This window comes from Oncorhynchus gorbuscha, unplaced genomic scaffold (assembly GCF_021184085.1).
Source record: "Oncorhynchus gorbuscha isolate QuinsamMale2020 ecotype Even-year unplaced genomic scaffold, OgorEven_v1.0 Un_scaffold_717, whole genome shotgun sequence".
NCBI lineage: Eukaryota > Metazoa > Chordata > Actinopteri > Salmoniformes > Salmonidae > Oncorhynchus > Oncorhynchus gorbuscha.
The window spans coordinates 176,137-196,136 of NW_025745777.1; the positions used below are offsets into that span (position 1 = coordinate 176,137).

At 40.2% G+C, this 20,000-nt stretch overlaps 2 protein-coding genes across 2 annotated transcripts in view; one reads left to right on the forward strand and one right to left on the reverse strand.

Moving 5' to 3' along the window:
• LOC124019896 (enamelin-like) overlaps nucleotides 1-9,688 on the reverse strand; it is a 13,583-nt gene extending 3,895 nt beyond the window's left edge. The window contains exon 1 of the mRNA XM_046335339.1: nucleotides 9,637-9,688. Coding sequence (XP_046191295.1) covers nucleotides 9,637-9,688 — 52 coding nt within the window. The remainder of the gene's footprint in view (nucleotides 1-9,636) is intronic.
• Nucleotides 9,689-10,508: 820 nt separating this feature from the next.
• LOC124019897 overlaps nucleotides 10,509-20,000 on the forward strand; it is a 35,348-nt gene continuing 25,856 nt past the window's right edge. Inside the window, exons 1-3 of the mRNA XM_046335341.1 lie at nucleotides 10,509-10,573; nucleotides 14,683-14,777; nucleotides 15,828-15,917. Coding sequence (XP_046191297.1) covers nucleotides 10,509-10,573; nucleotides 14,683-14,777; nucleotides 15,828-15,917 — 250 coding nt within the window. The remainder of the gene's footprint in view (nucleotides 10,574-14,682; nucleotides 14,778-15,827; nucleotides 15,918-20,000) is intronic.

The following is a 20,000-nucleotide window of genomic DNA, read 5'->3' on the forward strand; positions in this document are numbered from 1 at the left end:
ATTATTATTATATACTATTAGATATATAAATCTCATGTATTAGTATTATTATATATTATTATTATTATATATTATTATTATTATATATTATTATATATTATTATTATTATATTATTATTATTATTATTATTTATATATTATTATTATATATTATTATTATTATATATTATTATTATTATATTATTATTATATATATTATTATTATTATATTATTATTATTATTATTATTATATTATTAGATATATAAATATTATTATTATTATTATTATTATTATTTATATATTATTATTATATATTATTATTATTATATATTATTATTATATATTATTATATAATATTATTATTATATATTATTATTATTATATGTTATTATTATTATATAGTATTATTATATAATATTATTATATATATTATTATTATTATATATTATTATTATTATATATTATTATTATATAATTATTATTATTATATATTATTATTATTATTATTATTATTATATATTATTATTATATATATTATTATTATATATTATTATTATATATTATTATTATTATATAGTATTATTATATATATATTATTATTATATATTATTATTATTATATATTATTATTATATATTATTATTATATTATTATATATATTATTATTATTATTATTATTATTATATATTATTATTATTATTATTATTATATATTATTATTATTATATATTATTATTATTATATATTATTATTATATACTAGTAGATATATAAATCATGTATTATTATTATGATATATTATTATTATATATATTATATATATATTATATGATTTTATGTTTTTTCTCTTTCTGTCCCTTCTTTTATTATGTTATCGGAAAACTTGGTAGCCTGTTATTAAGCTGTCTGGTAACACCAGCCACTCAGCACAGATCTGGAAACTGTTCTTCTCTAATTATTATCTCTTTTTATATAAAACTCTTATCTATTCATATACTTAAACTGTACATATATAAATACTGACTGACTATTACTGTATTATGATCGGACTTGTCTTAGTTGTATTTTCCTATAAATACTACCAGTAGATCTGCCAGGGTCAAAAATATGATTCTTATGATATTTTCAATGTGAAATTGTTTTTGTTTTAAAACCATGTTCTCCAGACACTAGACCCCAGCTCTCCAGCAGTGTCCCAGGCCCTGGATGCTATAAGAGAGGTAAGGTTAGCTTCAGCCTGGCTAGTCTCAGAGATGAAAATCATCAACCTCTGGTTCAACACCAGAACTCTCCACTGACTTCCTGTCCTGCCTCGGCACCAGAACTTCAGCTGCTCCACCTACCAGACCAGCCACCGTTACTATATATAATATAATATCACCTGTACGTAACCGTTACTATATATAATAATATCACCTACCAGACCACGTACGTACTAGCTATATATAATATAATATCACCTACCAGACCACGTACGTAACCGTTACTATATATAATATAATATCACCTACCAGACCACGTACGTACTACCGTTACTATATATAATATAATATCACCTACCAGACCACGTACGTACTACCGTTACTATATAATATAATATCACCTACCAGACCACGTACGTACTACCGTTACTATATATAATATAACATCACCTACCAGACCACGTACGTACTACCGTTACTATATATAATATAATATCACCTACCAGACCACGTACGTACTACCGTTACTATATATAATATAATATCACCTACCAGACCAACGTACTACCGTTACTATATATAATATAACATCACCTACCAGACCACGTCACGTACTACCGTTACTATATATAATATAACATCACCTACCAGACCACGTACGTACTACCGTTACTATATATAATATTATCACCTACCAATGTTATAATATCACCTTACGATCGTTACTATATATAATATAATATCACCTACCAGACCAAACCGTTACTATATATAATATAATATCACCTACCAGACCACGTACGTACTACCGTTACTATATATAATATAATATCACCTACCAGACCACGTACGTACTACCGTTACTATATATAATATAATATCATCTACCAGACCACGTACGTACTCGTTACTATATATAATATAATATCACCTACCAGACCACGTACGGTTACTATATATAATATAATATCACCTACCAGACCACGTACGTACTACCGTTACTATATATAATATAATATCACCTACCAGACCACGTACGTACTACCGTTACTATATATAATATAATATCACCTACCAGACCACACGTACTACCGTTACTATATATAATATAACATCACCTTGTTACTATATATTATCACCTACCAGACCATACGTTCGTTACTATATATAATATAATATCACCTACCAGACCACGTACGTACTACCGTTACTATATATAATATAATATCACCTACCAGACCACGTGTCCGTTACTATATATAATATAATATCACCTACCAGCCCTACGATGTTACTATATATAATATAATATCATCTACCAGAGTACTACGTTACTATATCATAATATAATATCACCTACCAGACCACGACGTACTACCGTTACTATATATAATATAATATCACCTACCAGACCACACGTACTACCGTTACTATATATAATATAATATCACCTACCAGACCACGTACGTACTACCGTTACTATATATAATATAATATCACCTACCAGACCACGCATTTACTACCGTTACTATATATAATATAATATCACCTACCAGACCACGTACGTACTACCGTTACTATATATAATATAACATCACCTACCAGACCACGTACGTACTACCGTTACTATATATAATATAATATCACCTACCAGACCACGTACGTACTACCGTTACTATATATAATATAATATCACCTACCAGACCACGTACGTACTAGTTACTATATATAATATAATATCACCTACCAGACCACGTACGTACTACCGTTACTATATATAATATAATATCACCTACCAGACCACGTACGTACTACCGTTACTATATATAATATAACATCACCTACCAGACCATGTTATAATATCACCTACCAGACCATACGTACTACCGTATTATATATAATATAACATCACCTACCAGACCACGACGTACTACCGTTACTATATATAATATAATATCACCTACCAGACCACGTACGTACTACCGTTACTATATATATAATATAATATCACCTACCAGACCACGACGTACTACCGTACTATATATAATATAATATCTACCAGACCACGTACGTACTACCGTTACTATATATAATATAATATCACCTACCAGACCACGTACGTACTACCGTTACTATATATAATATAATATCACCTACCAGACCACGACGTACTACCGTTACTATATATAATATAATATCACCTACCAGACCACGTACGTACTACCGTTACTATATATAATATAATATCACCTACCAGACCACGACGTACTACCGTTACTATATATAATATAATATCACCTACCAGACCACGACGTACTACCGTTACTATATATAATATAATATCACCTACCAGACCACGACGTACTACCGTTACTATATATAATATAATATCACCTACCAGACCACGTACGTACTACCGTTACTATATATAATATAATATCACCTACCAGACCACGTACGTACTACCGTTACTATATATAATATAATATCACCTACCAGACCACGTACGTATACCGTTACTATATATAATATCACCTACCAGACCATGTTACTATATATAATATAATATCACCTACCAGACCATGTTATAATATCACCTACCAGACCATGTTATAATATCACCTACCAGACCATGTTATAATATCACCTACCAGACCATGTTATAATATCACCTACCAGACCATGTTATAATATCACCTACCAGACCATGTTATAATATCACCTACCAGACCATGTTATAATATCACCTACCAGACCATGTTATAATATCACCTACCAGACCATGTTATAATATCACCATGTTATAACATCACCTACCAGACCATGTTATAACATCACCTACCAGACCATGTTATAATATCACCTACCAGACCATGTTATAACATCACCTACAGACCATGTTATAACATCACCTACCAGACCATGTTATAATATCACCTACCAGACCATGTTATAATATCACCTACCAGACCATGTTATAATATCACCTACCAGACCAGGTTATAATATCACCTACCAGACCACGTACGTATATAATATAACAAGGGAGTTTAGCATTTTAAATCATACCTCCAAGACATGCTAACCTCTCACCATTATAATAACAAGGGAGGTTAGCATTTAAATCATACCTCCAAGACATGCTAACCTCTCACCATTATAATAACAAGGGAGGTTAGCATTTTAAATCATACCTCCAAGACATGCTAACCTCTCACCATTATAATAACAAGGGAGGATAGCATTTGGGGGGGTGATATTTGTGTGTCTGTAACTTTCTCTCTCATCACTATTCACAATTTTATTCAGGACTATCCATCATCACGGTCGCATCCACATTAATGTAGACATGTTTAGAAACATATTATATTCTTATTTATAATAAAAGAGACTCTAACGTGACACAACACACTATTTACCAGTGATTTCTATTGGGTCCAAAATCATCTGAAACAATCAAAACAAACAGCAAATGTATCCAACAAGATTGTAGAGTCATGAGCTTTATGTGATCATCTGGTACTCGGAATATGGGACCAAATACTTACTACTTTAATACACATAGAGGTGAATTTGTCCCAATTCTTTTGGTCCCTTTAAAAGGGAGGGACTATGTACAAAATATGTTGTAATTTCTAAACGGTTCACCCCATGCAGATACAAATATCCTCAAATTTAAACCAGATGGTCTGCACTTTAAAAAGAAATCTCCAAATCCTGGTCTGCTGCATCAAATCTTACACTGCGACAACTCTTCATTGTGGAGATGATTGAGTTGTGTCCAAGAGATTTGCTCTGCAGCGATAATAACCTCTAACCCCTTTGTCTTTTCCCTCAGCGTTCAGATCCTGAGCAGCCACCACTCAGCCATGGACCAGTCCAGACAGATATCAGTCTATACTACCTACATAGAGGTCTTTCTTTCCAGGAACAACACAGCAGGTACTGACCAATAGGAACTGAGTCTCACCAGGTACTAACCAATAGGAACTGAGCCTCAGCAGATACTGACCAATAGGAACTGAGCCACAGCCGGTACTGACCAATAGGAGCAGAGCCACAGCCGGTACTGACCAATAGGACCAGAGCCACAGCCGGTACTGACCAATAGGAACTGAGCCACAGCTGGTACTGACCAATAAGAACTGAGCCTCATCATTTACTGACCAAAAGAAACTGAGCCACATCCGGTACTGACCAATAGGAACAGAGCCACAGCCGGTAGTGACCAATAGGAACTGAGCCACAGCTGGTACTAACCAATAAGAACTGAGCCTCATCAGGTACTGACCGATAGGAACTGAACCTCAGCAGGTACTGACCAATAAGAACTGAGCCTCATCAGGTACTGACCGATAGGAACTGAACCTCAGCAGGTACTGACCAATAAGAACTGAGCCTCATCAGGTACTGACCAATAAGAACTGAGCCTCAGCAGGTAACAAATCAAATCAAATGACACTGGTACTGACCAATAGAGTGGTGAGCCTGAAGGCGCATTACTTTTTCTATAGGCCCTGTTCCAAAGTAATGCCTTGTAGGGAAGAGAGGGTCATTTCAGACACAGCCGTTGTCAGTCAAACTGCTGTGTAAATAACACAAACACACTTCTGAAAGTGTTATCTGGAGAGTTACTATGGGATCTTCAATAGACTGGCACTGAAACACCAGCAGGGACTTTTCTCTAAATGTGTTCTCTCTAAATTTGTTGTCTAAATGTGTTGTCTAAATGTGTTCTCTCTAAATGTGTTCTCTCTAAATGTGTTGTCTAAATATGTTCTCTCTAAATGTGTTGTCTAAATGTGTTCTCTCTAAATGTGTTGTCTAAATGTGTTCTCTCTAAATGTGTTCTCTCTAAATGTGTTCTCTCTAAATGTGTTCTCTCTAAATGTGTTGTCTGTGTGTTCTCTCTAAATGTGTTGTCTGTGTGTTCTCTCTAAATGTATTGTCTGTGTGTTCTCTCTAAATGTGTTGTCTGTGTGTTCTCTCTAAATGTATTGTCTGTGTGTTCTCTCTAAATGTGTTGTCTGTGTGTTCTCTCTAAATGTGTTGTCTGTGTGTTCTCTCTAAATGTATTGTCTGTGTGTTCTCTCTAAATGTGTTGTCTGTGTGTTCTCTCTAAATGTGTTGTCTGTGTGTTCTCTCTAAATGTGTTGTCTGTGTGTTCTCTCTAAATGTATTGTCTGTGTGTTCTCTCTAAATGTATTGTCTGTGTGTTCTCTCTAAATGTGTTGTCTGTGTGTTCTCTCTAAATGTATTGTCTGTGTGTTCTCTCTAAATGTGTTGTCTGTGTGTTCTCTCTAAATGTATTGTCTGTGTGTTCTCTCTAAATGTGTTGTCTGTGTGTTCCCAGACCCCAGCTGTAGCTCTGACACCTGAACAGTGGAGACTGGCTGCTGAAGAACTTCAGAGGATTCTCTGCCTTCGCCTCCTTCAAGGACATGCAGAGACTACTGGCCAGCTTCTCTGTGGTAACTGTCTGTTGTCCTGTTGTCCTGTGGCAATGGAATAGTGGAATAGTGTCTGTTGTTGTGTCTGTACTGCAGACGGATCTGTTACACCAGCTAACAGTGATAGTGTCTGTAATAATGTCTGTTGTTGTGTCTGTGCTGCAGACTGAACTGTTACACCAGCTAACAGTGATAGTGTCTGTAATAATGTTGTCTGTGGTTATAATGTGAGTTGTGTGTGTGCTGCAGACGGAGGCCCTGCCCCAGCTCACAGTGATAGTGTCTGTAATAATGTTGTCTGTGGTTATAATGTGAGTTGTGTGTGTGCTGCAGACGGAGGCCCTGCCCCAGCTCACAGTGATAGTGTCTGTAATAATGTTGTCTGTGGTTATAATGTGAGTTGTGTGTGTGCTGCAGACGGAGGCCCTGCCCCAGCTCACAGTGATAGTGTCTGTAATAATGTTGTCTGTGGTTATAATGTGAGTTGTGTGTGTGCTGCAGACGGAGGCCCTGCCCCAGCTCACAGTGATAGTGTCTGTAATAATGTTGTCTGTGGTTATAATGTGAGTTGTGTGTGTGCTGCAGACGGAGGCCCTGCCCCAGCTCACAGTGATAGTGTCTGTAATAATGTTGTCTGTGGTTATAATGTGAGATGTGTGTGTGCTGCAGACGGAGGCCCTGCCCCAGCTCACAGTGATAGTGTCTGTAATAATGTTGTCTGTGGTTATAATGTGAGTTTGTGTGTGCTGCAGACGGAGGCCCTGCCCCAGCTCACAGTGATAGTGTCTGTAATAATGTTGTCTGTGGTTATAATGTGAGTTGTTGTGTGCTGCAGACGGAGGCCCTGCCCCAGCTCACAGTGATAGTGTCTGTAATAATGTTGTCTGTGGTTATAATGTGAGATGTGTGTGTGCTGCAGACGGAGGCCCTGCCCCAGCTCACAGTGATAGTGTCTGTAATAATGTTGTCTGTGGTTATATTTTGTGATATATTTTGCTGCATTTAACCAGGCCCTTTATTTAACCAGGTAGGCTAGTTGAGAACAAGTTCTCACAGTGATGGCCAAGATAAAAGTTAGCAGTGTGAACAGACAACACAGAGTTACACATGGAATAAACAATTAACAAGTCAGTAACACAGAAAAAAAAATGGGCAGTCTATGCCCAATGCTCACAGGCATGAGGAGTGTCTGTAATAATACAGTTTTGCAGACTAATGTGAGTTGTGTGTGTGCTGCAGACGGAGGCCCTGCCCCAGCTCACAGTGATAGTGTCTGTAATAAGTGTTATAATGTGAGTTGTGTGTGTGCTGCAGACGGAGGCCCTGCTCACAGTAATGTTGTCTGTGCTCTGCTGCTGGTTATAATGTGAGTTGTGTGTGTGCTGCAGACGGAGGCCCTGCCCCAGCTCACAGTGAGTGTCTGTAATAATGTTGTCTGTGGTTATAATGTGAGTTGTGAGTGTGCAGACGGTCCTCCAGTCACAGTGTCTGTTGTCTGCTGTGTCTGTCTGTCAGTCTGTCTGCTGCAGACGTCACCATACTGATGAACTACGTACCTGTCTGTCTGTCTTCACTGACTTCTTCTGGACTCTCTCTGGCCATCACCGTGAGACAAGCGAGTGTCTGTCTGTCTGTCTGTCTGTCTGTCTGTCTGTCTGTCTGTCTGTCTGTCTGTCTGTCTGTCTGTCTGTCTGTCTGTCTGTCTGTCTGTCTGTCTGTCTGTCTGTCTGTCTGTCTGTCTGTCTGTCTGTCTGTCTGTCTGTGTAGTCTCCATCACCGTGAGACAAGCTCATCTGTCTGTCTGTCTGTCTGTCTGTCTGTCTGTCTGTCTGTCTGTCTGTCTGTCTGTCTGTCTGTCTGTCTGTCTGTCTGTCTGTCTGTCTGTCTGTCTGTCTGTCTGTCTGTCTGTCTGTCTGTCTGTCTGTGAGACAAGCTCATCTGTCCGTCTGAGATCTGTCTGTCTGTCTGTCTGTCTGTCTGTCTGTCTGTCTGTCTGTCTGTCTGTCTGTCTGTCTGTCTGTCTGTCTGTCTGTCTGTCTGTCTGTCTGTCTGTCTGTCTGTCTGTCTGTCTGTCTGTCTGTCTCTGTCTGTCTGTCTGTCTGTCTGACAAGCTCATCACTGTCTGTGTCTCATCTGTCTGTCTGTCTGTCTGTCTGTCTGTCTGTCTGTCTGTCTGTCTGTCTGTCTGTCTGTCTGTCTGTCTGTCTGTCTGTCTGTCTGTCTGTCTGTCTGTCTGTCTGTCTGTCTGTCTGTCTCCATCACCGTGAGACAAGCTCGTCTGTCTGTCTGTCTGTCTGTCTGTCTGTCTGTCTGTCTGTCTGTCTGTCTGTCTGTCTGTCTGTCTGTCTGTCTGTCTGTCTGTCTGTCTGTCTGTCTGTCTGTCTGTCTGTCTGTCTGTCTGTGTAGTCTCCATCACCGTGAGACAAGCTCATCTGTCTGTCTGTCTGTCTGTCTGTCTGTCTGTCTGTCTGTCTGTCTGTCTGTCTGTCTGTCTGTCTGTCTGTCTGTCTGTCTGTCTGTCTGTCTGTCTGTCTGTCTGTCTGTCTGTCTGTCTGTCTGTCTGTCTGTCTGTCTGTCTGTCTGTCTGTATGGAATAGGGGTGCCATTTGGACTATTATTCAACTATCTTCCATTATCTGTTCTCTCTCTCTGCTACCCATCCTCTTCCTCTCTTACCTTTCCTGTCCCTTCCTCCTTTCATCTCCCTCCCTCCCTCCCTCCCTCCCTCCCTCCCTCCCTCCCTCCCTCTCCCTCCATCTCTCTACCCCCCCCTCCCTCCCTCCCCTCCCCCCCCTCCCTCCACCCCTCTCCCCTCCATCTCTCTACCCCTCTCCCCTCCCTTCCTCCCTCCCTCCCTCCCTCCCTCTCTCCACCCCTCTCCCCTCCCTCTCTCCCCCGTAGGGTCAAGAGTCTAAGTTCCCGGTGGCGGTACGTTCAGCCATGCTCCAGCAGGTGTTTGAACGGGAACCTATCAGACCGCTCTGTTAGCGACCAAGAAGTACTCACCTGGCTTCAGAGCAGGCTCCGCCCACTGCTGATCAACCTGTCCCCGCTTCATGTCGCCCCCTCTTCAGTGTGGTCGCACAGAGGAACTGCAACATTGGACAGCAGCTGTAAGAGACGGACTGATCTTCACTGGGGATGTAGGGTTGCGTCCCAGTGCAACCTATTCCTTATAAACTACGGTCACAAGTAGTGCACTACGTAGGGAATAGGAGCCAATAGGGATGTATCACAGGGTGAAGTAGTGCACTACGTAGGGAATAGGGAGCCATTAGGGATGTATCACAGGGTAAAGTAGTGCACTACGTAGGGAATAGGGAGCCATTAGGGATGTATATTAGGGTGTACTCGTAGGGAATAGGGTGCCATTAGGGATGGAGTAAAGTAGTGCACTACGTAGGGATTAGGGAGCCATTAGGGATGTATCACAGGGTAAAGTAGTGCACACGTAGGGAATAGGGAGCCATTAGGAATGTATATTAGGGTAAAGTAGTGCACTACGTAGGGAATAGGGTGCCATTAGGGATGTATCACAGAGTAAAGTAGTGCACTACGTAGGGAATAGGTGCCATTAGGAATGTATCACAGGGTAAAGTAGTGCACTACGTAGGGAATAGAAGTACCCTGAGTCAGTAGAGATGTTGATGTGCAGGGTGTATCTATCTTAAATCTTGCTCTATGTCACGTGAGACTGTAGAAGCATGTTTTCCTGTATCTTTGACTGATCTCAAAGTGTGTGGAGGGGTTGGGGGGCTTTCTGTAATGCTCCCAAACAGTCACATGTCCTCTACTCCCCACCGTCCTTCCTACTGTTCTCCCACCCTGCCTCCCTCCCCCTGTTTCCAACTGAATAAAATGTTAAATGTACAAGATCCATGTTAGACGATAGTGTCACTCTCAGCAGCAGAGGAGAGGCAGCCATCTTGTATTTTGATGACGGGTATGTTTCATTTCTGACATGTTTGTCTCTCCAAGGGTGGAGGTGCTGAACGCCACCCTCCCTACACTTCAGGACAACACACAGAGAAACGTCTACGATCAAATCACCCTCTCCCTTCAAGGTACTGACCGACATCCACAACACATCCACTGGAAATATAAATACTATAGCATACTATGAAACTATAAATACTACAGCATACTATGAAACTATAAATACTACAGCATACTATGAAACTATAAATACTACAGCATACTATGAAACTATAAATACTACAGCATACTATGAAACTATAAATACTACAGCATACTATGAAACTATAAATACTACAGCATACTATAAAACTATAAATACTACAGCATACTATGAAACTATAAATACTACAGCATACTATGAAACTATAAATACTACAGCATACTATGAAACTATAAATACTACAGCATACTATGAAACTATAAATACTACAGCATACTATGAAACTATAAATACTACAGCATACTATGAAACTATAAATACTACAGCATACTATGAAACTATAAATACTACAGAATACTATGAAACTATAAATACTACAGAATACTATGAAACTATAAATACTACAGCATACTATGAAACTATAAATACTACAGCATACTATGAAACTATAAATACTACAGCATACTATGAAACTATAAATACTACAGCATACTATGAAACTATAAATACTACACATACTATGAAACTATAAATACTACAGCATACTATGAAACTATAAATACTACAGCATACTATGAAACTATAAATACTACAGCATACTATGAAACTATAAATACTACAGCATACTAGAAACTATAAATACTACAGCATACTATGAAACTATAAATACTACAGCATACTATGAAACTATAAATACTACAGCATACTATGAAACTATAAATACTACAGCATACTATGAAACTATAAATACTACAGCATACTATGAAACTATAAATACTACAGCATACTATAAAACTATAAATACTACAGCATACTATGAAACTATAAATACTACAGCATACTATGAAACTATAAATACTACAGCATACTATGAAACTATAAATACTACAGCATACTATGAAACTATAAATACTACAGCATACTATGAAACTATAAATACTACAGCATACTATGAAACTATAAATACTACAGCATACTATGAAACTATAAATACTACAGCATACTATGAAACTATAAATACTACAGCATACTATGAAACTATAAATACTACAGCATACTATGAAACTATAAATACTACAGCATACTATGAAACTATAAATACTACAGAATACTATGAAACTATAAATACTACAGCATACTATGAAACTATAAATACTACAGCATACTATGAAACTATAAATACTACAGCATACTATGAAACTATAAATACTACAGCATACTATGAAACTATAAATACTACAGCATACTATGAAACTATAAATACTACAGCATACTATGAAACTATAAATACTACAGAATACTATGAAACTATAAATACTACAGAATACTATGAAACTATAAATACTACAGAATACTATGAAACTATAAATACTACAGCATACTATGAAACTATAAATACTACAGCATACTATGAAACTATAAATACTACAGCATACTATGAAACTATAAATACTACAGCATACTATGAAACTATAAATACTACAGCATACTATGAAACTATAAATACTACAGCATACTATGAAACTATAAATACTACAGCATACTATGAAACTATAAATACTACAGAATACTATGAAACTATAAATACTACAGAATACTATGAAACTATAAATACTACAGCATACTATGAAACTATAAATACTACAGCATACTATGAAACTATAAATACTACAGCATACTATGAAACTATAAATACTACAGCATACTATGAAACTATAAATACTACAGCATACTATGAAACTATAAATACTACAGCATACTATGAAACTATAAATACTACAGCATATTATGAAACTATAAATACTACAGCATACTATGAAACTATAAATACTACAGCATACTATGAAACTATAAATACTACAGAATACTATGAAACTATAAATACTACAGCATACTATGAAACTATAAATACTACAGAAAGCTATAAATACTATGAAACTATAAATACTACAGCATACTATGAAACTATAAATACTACAGCATACTATGAAACTATAAATACTACAGCATACTATGAAACTATAAATACTACAGCATACTATGAAACTATAAATACTACAGCATACTATGAAACTATAAATACTACAGCATACTATGAAACTATAAATACTACAGAATACTATGAAACTATAAATACTACAGCATACTATGAAACTATAAATACTACAGAATACTATGAAACTTGTCTTGCTGTAACACCAAAGCTCAACATTCGGTTTTTCATATTTTTATATCGTGATACAAAACCTACGACTCAAACAACTAAAATCGTATTTGTTGTCAGTTTGTAATATGATTTTTGACCACAGAATTTCCCGTTAAGGATATTTGATTGACAGTCCTGTCCCTGCCCCCTCCATAGGCTCTTCCCCACTCCGTTGCTATGCGCAAACTACAACCACAGTTTCTATGGTTATCTATAGTTCCTTCCTGGGTTTACTTCCCCAAACTGATACCTTCCTCTCCCTCATACCCCATAGCCAGATGGAACAGGTGAGTGTGTGTGTGTGTGTGTGTGTGTGTGTGTGTGTGTGTGTGTGTGTGTGTGTGTGTGTGTGTGTGTGTGTGTGTGTGCGTGCGTGCGTGCGTGTGTGTGTGCGTGCGTGTGTGTGTGTGTATCACAGGAGGTTGGTGGCACCTTATGGGGAGGACGGGTTCATGGTAATGGCTGGAACGGAATTGGTCTAATGGTCTCAAATACATTAAACACATGGTTTCCATGGTTTCCATGATTCAATCCATTAAATCCGTTCCAGACATTATGAAACTATCCTCCCCTCAGCAGCCTCCACTGGTGTGTGTTTGAGACAATGCTTTGAGAGGACATAGATAAGGAGGATGATGATGATGAAGGTGTGTGTGTTTGAGACAATGCTTTAAGAGGATATAGATAAGAATGATGATGATGATGATGAAGGTGTGTGTGTTTGAGACAATTCTTTATGAGGACATAGACAAGGATGATGATGATGAAGGTGTGTGTGTTTGAGACAATGCTTTAAGAGGATATAGATATGAGGATGATGATGATGATGATGATGATGACTGATGAAGGTATGTGTGTTTGAGACAATGCTTTAAGAGGATATAGATAAGGAAGATGATGATGATGATGAAGGTGTGTGTGTTTGAAACAATGCTTTAAGAGGACATAGACAAGGATGATGATATAAATGATGAAGGTGTGTGTGTTTGGATGATGATGATGATGATGATGATGAAGGTGTGTGTGTTTGAGACAATGCTTTAAGAGGATATAGATAAGGATGATGATGATGATAATGATGAAGGTGTGTGTGTTTGAGACAATTCTTTAAGAGGACATAGATAAATACTGATGATGAAGGTGTGTGTGTTTGAGACAATGCTTTAAGAGGATATAGACAAGGCTGATGATGAAGGTGTGTGTGTTTCCTCATCTCTCTCTCTCTAGCTGGTGAACTCTCTGCCTGTCTCTGACCTATCGTTTCCTGCGCCGCCCCAATGTTGTCGAAACGACACAAAACTCTGCCAGCTCTACAGCAACTACGCCAAGACCCCACTGTTCCTGGGGACTATAAATACTACACACTATGAAACACACACACACACACACTCACTCACACACGCACACACGCACACACGCACACACAGACACAGACACTCACTCACTCACACACACACACACACACACACACACACACACACACACATGCACACACACACACACAGACACAGACACAGACACAGACACAGACACAGACACACGCACAATTACTGTGTTACCCGTGTGAAACTGCCACCCATTCACCAGAAAGAACACATCCCAGTTTCCTCTAAACCGCATTCATATGTAAGCAACTGGCCTGTCTCCCCCCCAGGAGAGTATCCCTGAGTCAGTGAGGCGATCCACACTGCCGTGTGTCTGGCCCCAGGCTCTCAGCAGCAGTCAGAGGTCAGAGGTACGCCTGGTTTGACCTGAGGCTGAAGAACTACCTGCCCTTCCTCACCAGGAGCCTGGTGACCTCCGGTTTTCCAGACCGCCCCTTGTCTGGCCTTCCAGAAACTGTAAGGGATTTTTTCCCCCTCAAAATATATTTACTACGTATCTGTTTCGATTTTATTGAAAGGGGACAGAAACCAGCTGAACGTCAGACAGAAGACTGGTGGGACCAGAATTACAATCCCGTGCAGGCAGGGATTTGCAGAGGACGCTCTTCCACCTGTTAGGACTTTTACTGCGACTTGTTACCACGGGAACAACCCCTTACAAGGGCTTAGTACCGTCTGGTCTCACGGTAACAACCCCTTACAAGGGCTTAGTCGTCTGGTCTCACGGGAACAACCCTTTACAAGGGCTTAGTACCGTCTGGTCTCATGGAACAACCCCTTTACAAGGGCTTAGTACCGTCTGGTCTCACGTGGAATAACCCCTTTACAAGGGCTTAGTACCGTCTGGTCTCACGTGGAACAACCCCTTTACAAGGGCTTAGTACCGTCTGGTCTCACGGGAACAACCCCTTTACAAGGGCTTAGTACCGTCTGGTCTCACAGGAACAACCCCTTACAAGGGCTTAGTACGTCTGGTTCACGGGAACAACCCCTTACAAGGGCTTAGTACCGTCTGGTCTCATGGGAACAACCCTTACACAGGGCTTAGTACCGTCTGGTCTCACGGGAACAACCCCTTTACAAGGGCTTAGTACCGTCTGGTCTCACGGGAACAACCCCTTTACAAGGGCTTAGTACCGTCTGGTCTCACGGGAACAACCCCTTACAAGGGCTTAGTACCGTCTGGTCTCACGGGAACAACCCCTTTACAAGGGCTTAGTACTGTCTGGTCTCACGGGAACAACCCCTTACAAGGGCTTAGTATGATCTGGTCTCACGGGAGCAACCCCTTAGTGTTGGTGGAACTCTTGTAGAAGAGATGACGGGCCCGTGTTACACATTCTGTCTTTTTAATCCCCTCTGGTCTCAATGTTCGATATTGTGTTTTGACTTATTTTTCCCACAATGTCTACGTTTGACTTGATCTGTTGTAATGAATGTTGTTGTTTTTGTTGTTTGTTTTTTTTAGCGTCTCAATTCTGGGGAGTTATAACACAGCGCTGCAGACTTTGTGGAGAGAGATGTGTACAGGAGACCATCAGGACGTATCTCACCTCAGGTCAGCCATTTTGTGCCACAGACCCGCCAGTTTCCATCAGAGCCATATATATGTCTATGTAACCGTCCTCCATGTTGGCTCTAAATGTTCCACGATCAAATCAAATTGTATTTGTCACAATGCACGCTGAATACAACAGGTGTAGTGTTTCAGTGAAATGCCCCTAATCAATGCAGGAGTGATGGGGCAATGGGCAAATAGCCTGGGTAGCCATTTGATTAGCTGTTCAGGAGTGTTATGTCTTGGGGGTAGAAGCTGTTTAGAAGCCTCTTGGACCTAGACATGGCACTCCGGTACCGCCCCAATGTGCGGTAGCAGAGAGAGCAGTCTATTACTAGGGTGGCTGAGTCTTTGACAATTGTTAACTGACACTGCCCGGTATAGAAGTCCTGGATGGCAGGAAGCTTGGTCCCGGTGATGTTCGTGGTGATAACTAGTAGTTTTAATTCTCACTATGATGTCATGGTTTGGGAACTTTATATTGGTAATACTGAGAGAATGATACAGCTGGTCAACCACCTGTCATAACACTGCCATATCACTGCAACAACACTGCCATAACACTGCCACAAAACTGCCATAACGCTGTCATATCACTGCAACAACACTGCCACAACACTGCCATATCACAGCAACAACACTGCCATAACACTGCCACAACACTGCCATAACTCTGTCATATCACTGCAACAACACTGCCACAACACTGCCATATCACTGCAACAACACTGCCATAACACTGCCACAACACTGTCATAACACTGTCACTACAGAGGTCATTACACGCCATATCACTGCAACAACACTGCCATAACACTGACAAAACTGCCATAACGCTGTCATATCACTGCAACAACACTGCCACAACACTGCCATATCACTGCAACAACACTGCCATAACACTGCCACAACACTGCCATAACTCTGTCATATCACTGCAACAACACTGCCACAACACTGCCACAACACTGCCATATCACTGCAACAACACTGCCATAACACTGCCACAACACTGCCATATCACTGCAACAACACTGCCATAACACTGCCACAACACTGTCATAACACTGTCACTACATTGTCATTACACTGCCATATCACTGCAACAACACTGCCATAACACTGCCATAACCAACACTGTCATAACACATTGTCCACTGCCACAACACTGCCACAACACTGCAATAACACTGCCCTAACACTGCCACAACACCCCTTAACACTGGGCACAACACTGTCTGTAATATGCAATAACACTTTACAACACTGCAATAACACTTAGTAACACTGCCACAACACTGCCATAACACCCATAACACAACACTGGTCTAACACTAACAACCCCAGTAACACTGCCGTAACACTGCCACAACACTGCCACAACACTTTACAACACTGCCACAACACTGTCATAACACTGCCATAACACCCATAACACTGCCATAACACTGCCACAACACTGCAGTAACACTGCCTTAACACTGCCTTAACACTGCCATAACAATTCATAACACTGCCATAACACTGCCATAACACTGTCTCACAACACTACCATAACACTGCAGCAACACTGCAGTAACACTGGCCATAACACTGCCACAACACTGTCATAACACTGCAGTAACACTGCCATAACACTGGTCTACCACTGCAATAACACTGCCACAACACTGTCACAACACTGTCATAACACTGCCACAACACTGTCACAACACTGGCATACCACTGTCTCACTGCCACAACACTGCCATAACACTGCCATAACACTGCCATAACGTCTGTCATATCACTGGAACAACACTGCCACAACACTGGCTTCACTGTACAACACTGCCATAACACTGCCACAACACTGCCATAACGTCTGTCATATCACTGCAACAACACTGCCACAACACTGCCACAACGTCTGCCATATCACTGCAACAACACCCATAACACTGCCACAACACTGTCTCACTGGAACAACACTGCCATAACACTGCCACAACACTGTCATAACACTGTCCCTTACATTGTCATTACACTGCCATATCACTGCAACAACACTGCCATAACACTGCCACAACACTGCCATAACACTGTCACAACACTGTCATAACACTGTCCTACATTGTCATATACCACTGCCACAACACTGCCACAACACTGCAATAACACTGCTAACACTGCCACAACGTCTGGTAACACTGCCACAACACTGTCATAATACTGCCAATAACACTGCCACAACACTGCAATAACACTGCCCTAACACTGCCACAACACTGCCATAACACTGGTCTCATAACACCCCTTAACACTGGTGGAACACTTGCCACAACACTGCAGTTTAACACTGCCCGTAACACTGCCACAACACTGCCACAACACTGCCACAACACTGCCACAACACTGTCATAACACTGTGCCATAACACTGCCACTTAACACTCCCACAACACGTTTGCAGTCTGTTGTAATGACTGTTGTTGTTTAACACTTTCATAACACTGCCATCAACACTGCCATAACGTACCATAACACTGCAGCAACACTGCAGTAACACTGCCATAACACTGCCACAAGACTGTCGTAATCTCACACTGCCATAACAGCATACCATTTTGTGCCACAACAGTTTCACAACACTGTCATAACACTGCTATGTAACACTGCCACAACACTGGCCATAACACTGTTCCCATCAAACACTGCCAAAACTGCCATAACACTGCCACAACACTGTCATAACAGGTGTCATAACACTGTCATAACACTGCCACAACACTGCCACAACACTGCAGTAACACTGGGCAACAACACTGCCACAACACTGATTGCCACAACACTGCCACAACACTGCCACAACACTGCCACAACACTGCATAACACTGCCATAACACTGGCATACCACTGCAATAACACTGCCACAACACTGTCACAACACTACCATAACACTGCAGCAACACTGCAGTAACACTGCCATAACACTGCCACAACACTGTCATAACACTGCAGTAACACTGCCATAACACTGGCATACCACTGCAATAACACTGTGACAACACTGTCACAACACTGTCATAACACTGCCACAACACTGTCACAACACTGGGATACCATATTGGTAACACTGCCACAACACTGCCATAACACTGCCATAACACTGCCATAACGCTGTCATATCACTGCAACAACACTGCCACAACACTGCCATATCACTGCAACAACACTGCCATAACACTGCCACAACACTGCCATAACTCTGTCATATCACTGCAACAACACTGCCACAACACTGCCACAACACTGCCATATCACTGCAACAACACTGCCATAACACTGCCACAACACTGCCATATCACTGCAACAACACTGCCATAACACTGCCACAACACTGTCATAACACTGTCACTACATTGTCATTACACTGCCATATCACTGCAACAACACTGCCATAACACTGCCACAACACTGCCATAACACTGTCACAACACTGTCATAACACTGTCACTACATTGTCATATCACTGCCACAACACTGCCACAACACTGCAATAACACTGCCCTAACACTGCCACAACACTGCCGTAACACTGCCACAACACTGTCATAATACTGCAATAACACTGCCACAACACTGCAATAACACTGCCACAACACTGCCACAACACTGCCATAACACTGCCATAACACTGCCGTAACACTGCCCTAACACTGCCACAACACTGCAGTAACACTGCCGTAACACTGCCACAACACTGCCACAACACTGCCACAACACTGCCACAACACTGTCATAACACTGCCATAACACTGCCATAACACTGCCATAACACTGCCACAACACTGCAGTAACACTGCCGTAACACTGCCATAACACTGCCATAACACTTTCATAACACTGCCATAACACTGCCATAACACTGTCACAACACTACCATAACACTGCAGCAACACTGCAGTAACACTGCCATAACACTGCCACAACACTGTCATAACACTGCAGTAACACTGCCATAACACTGGCATACCACTGCAATAACACTGCCACAACACTGTCACAACACTGTCATAACACTGCCACAACACTGCCACAACAC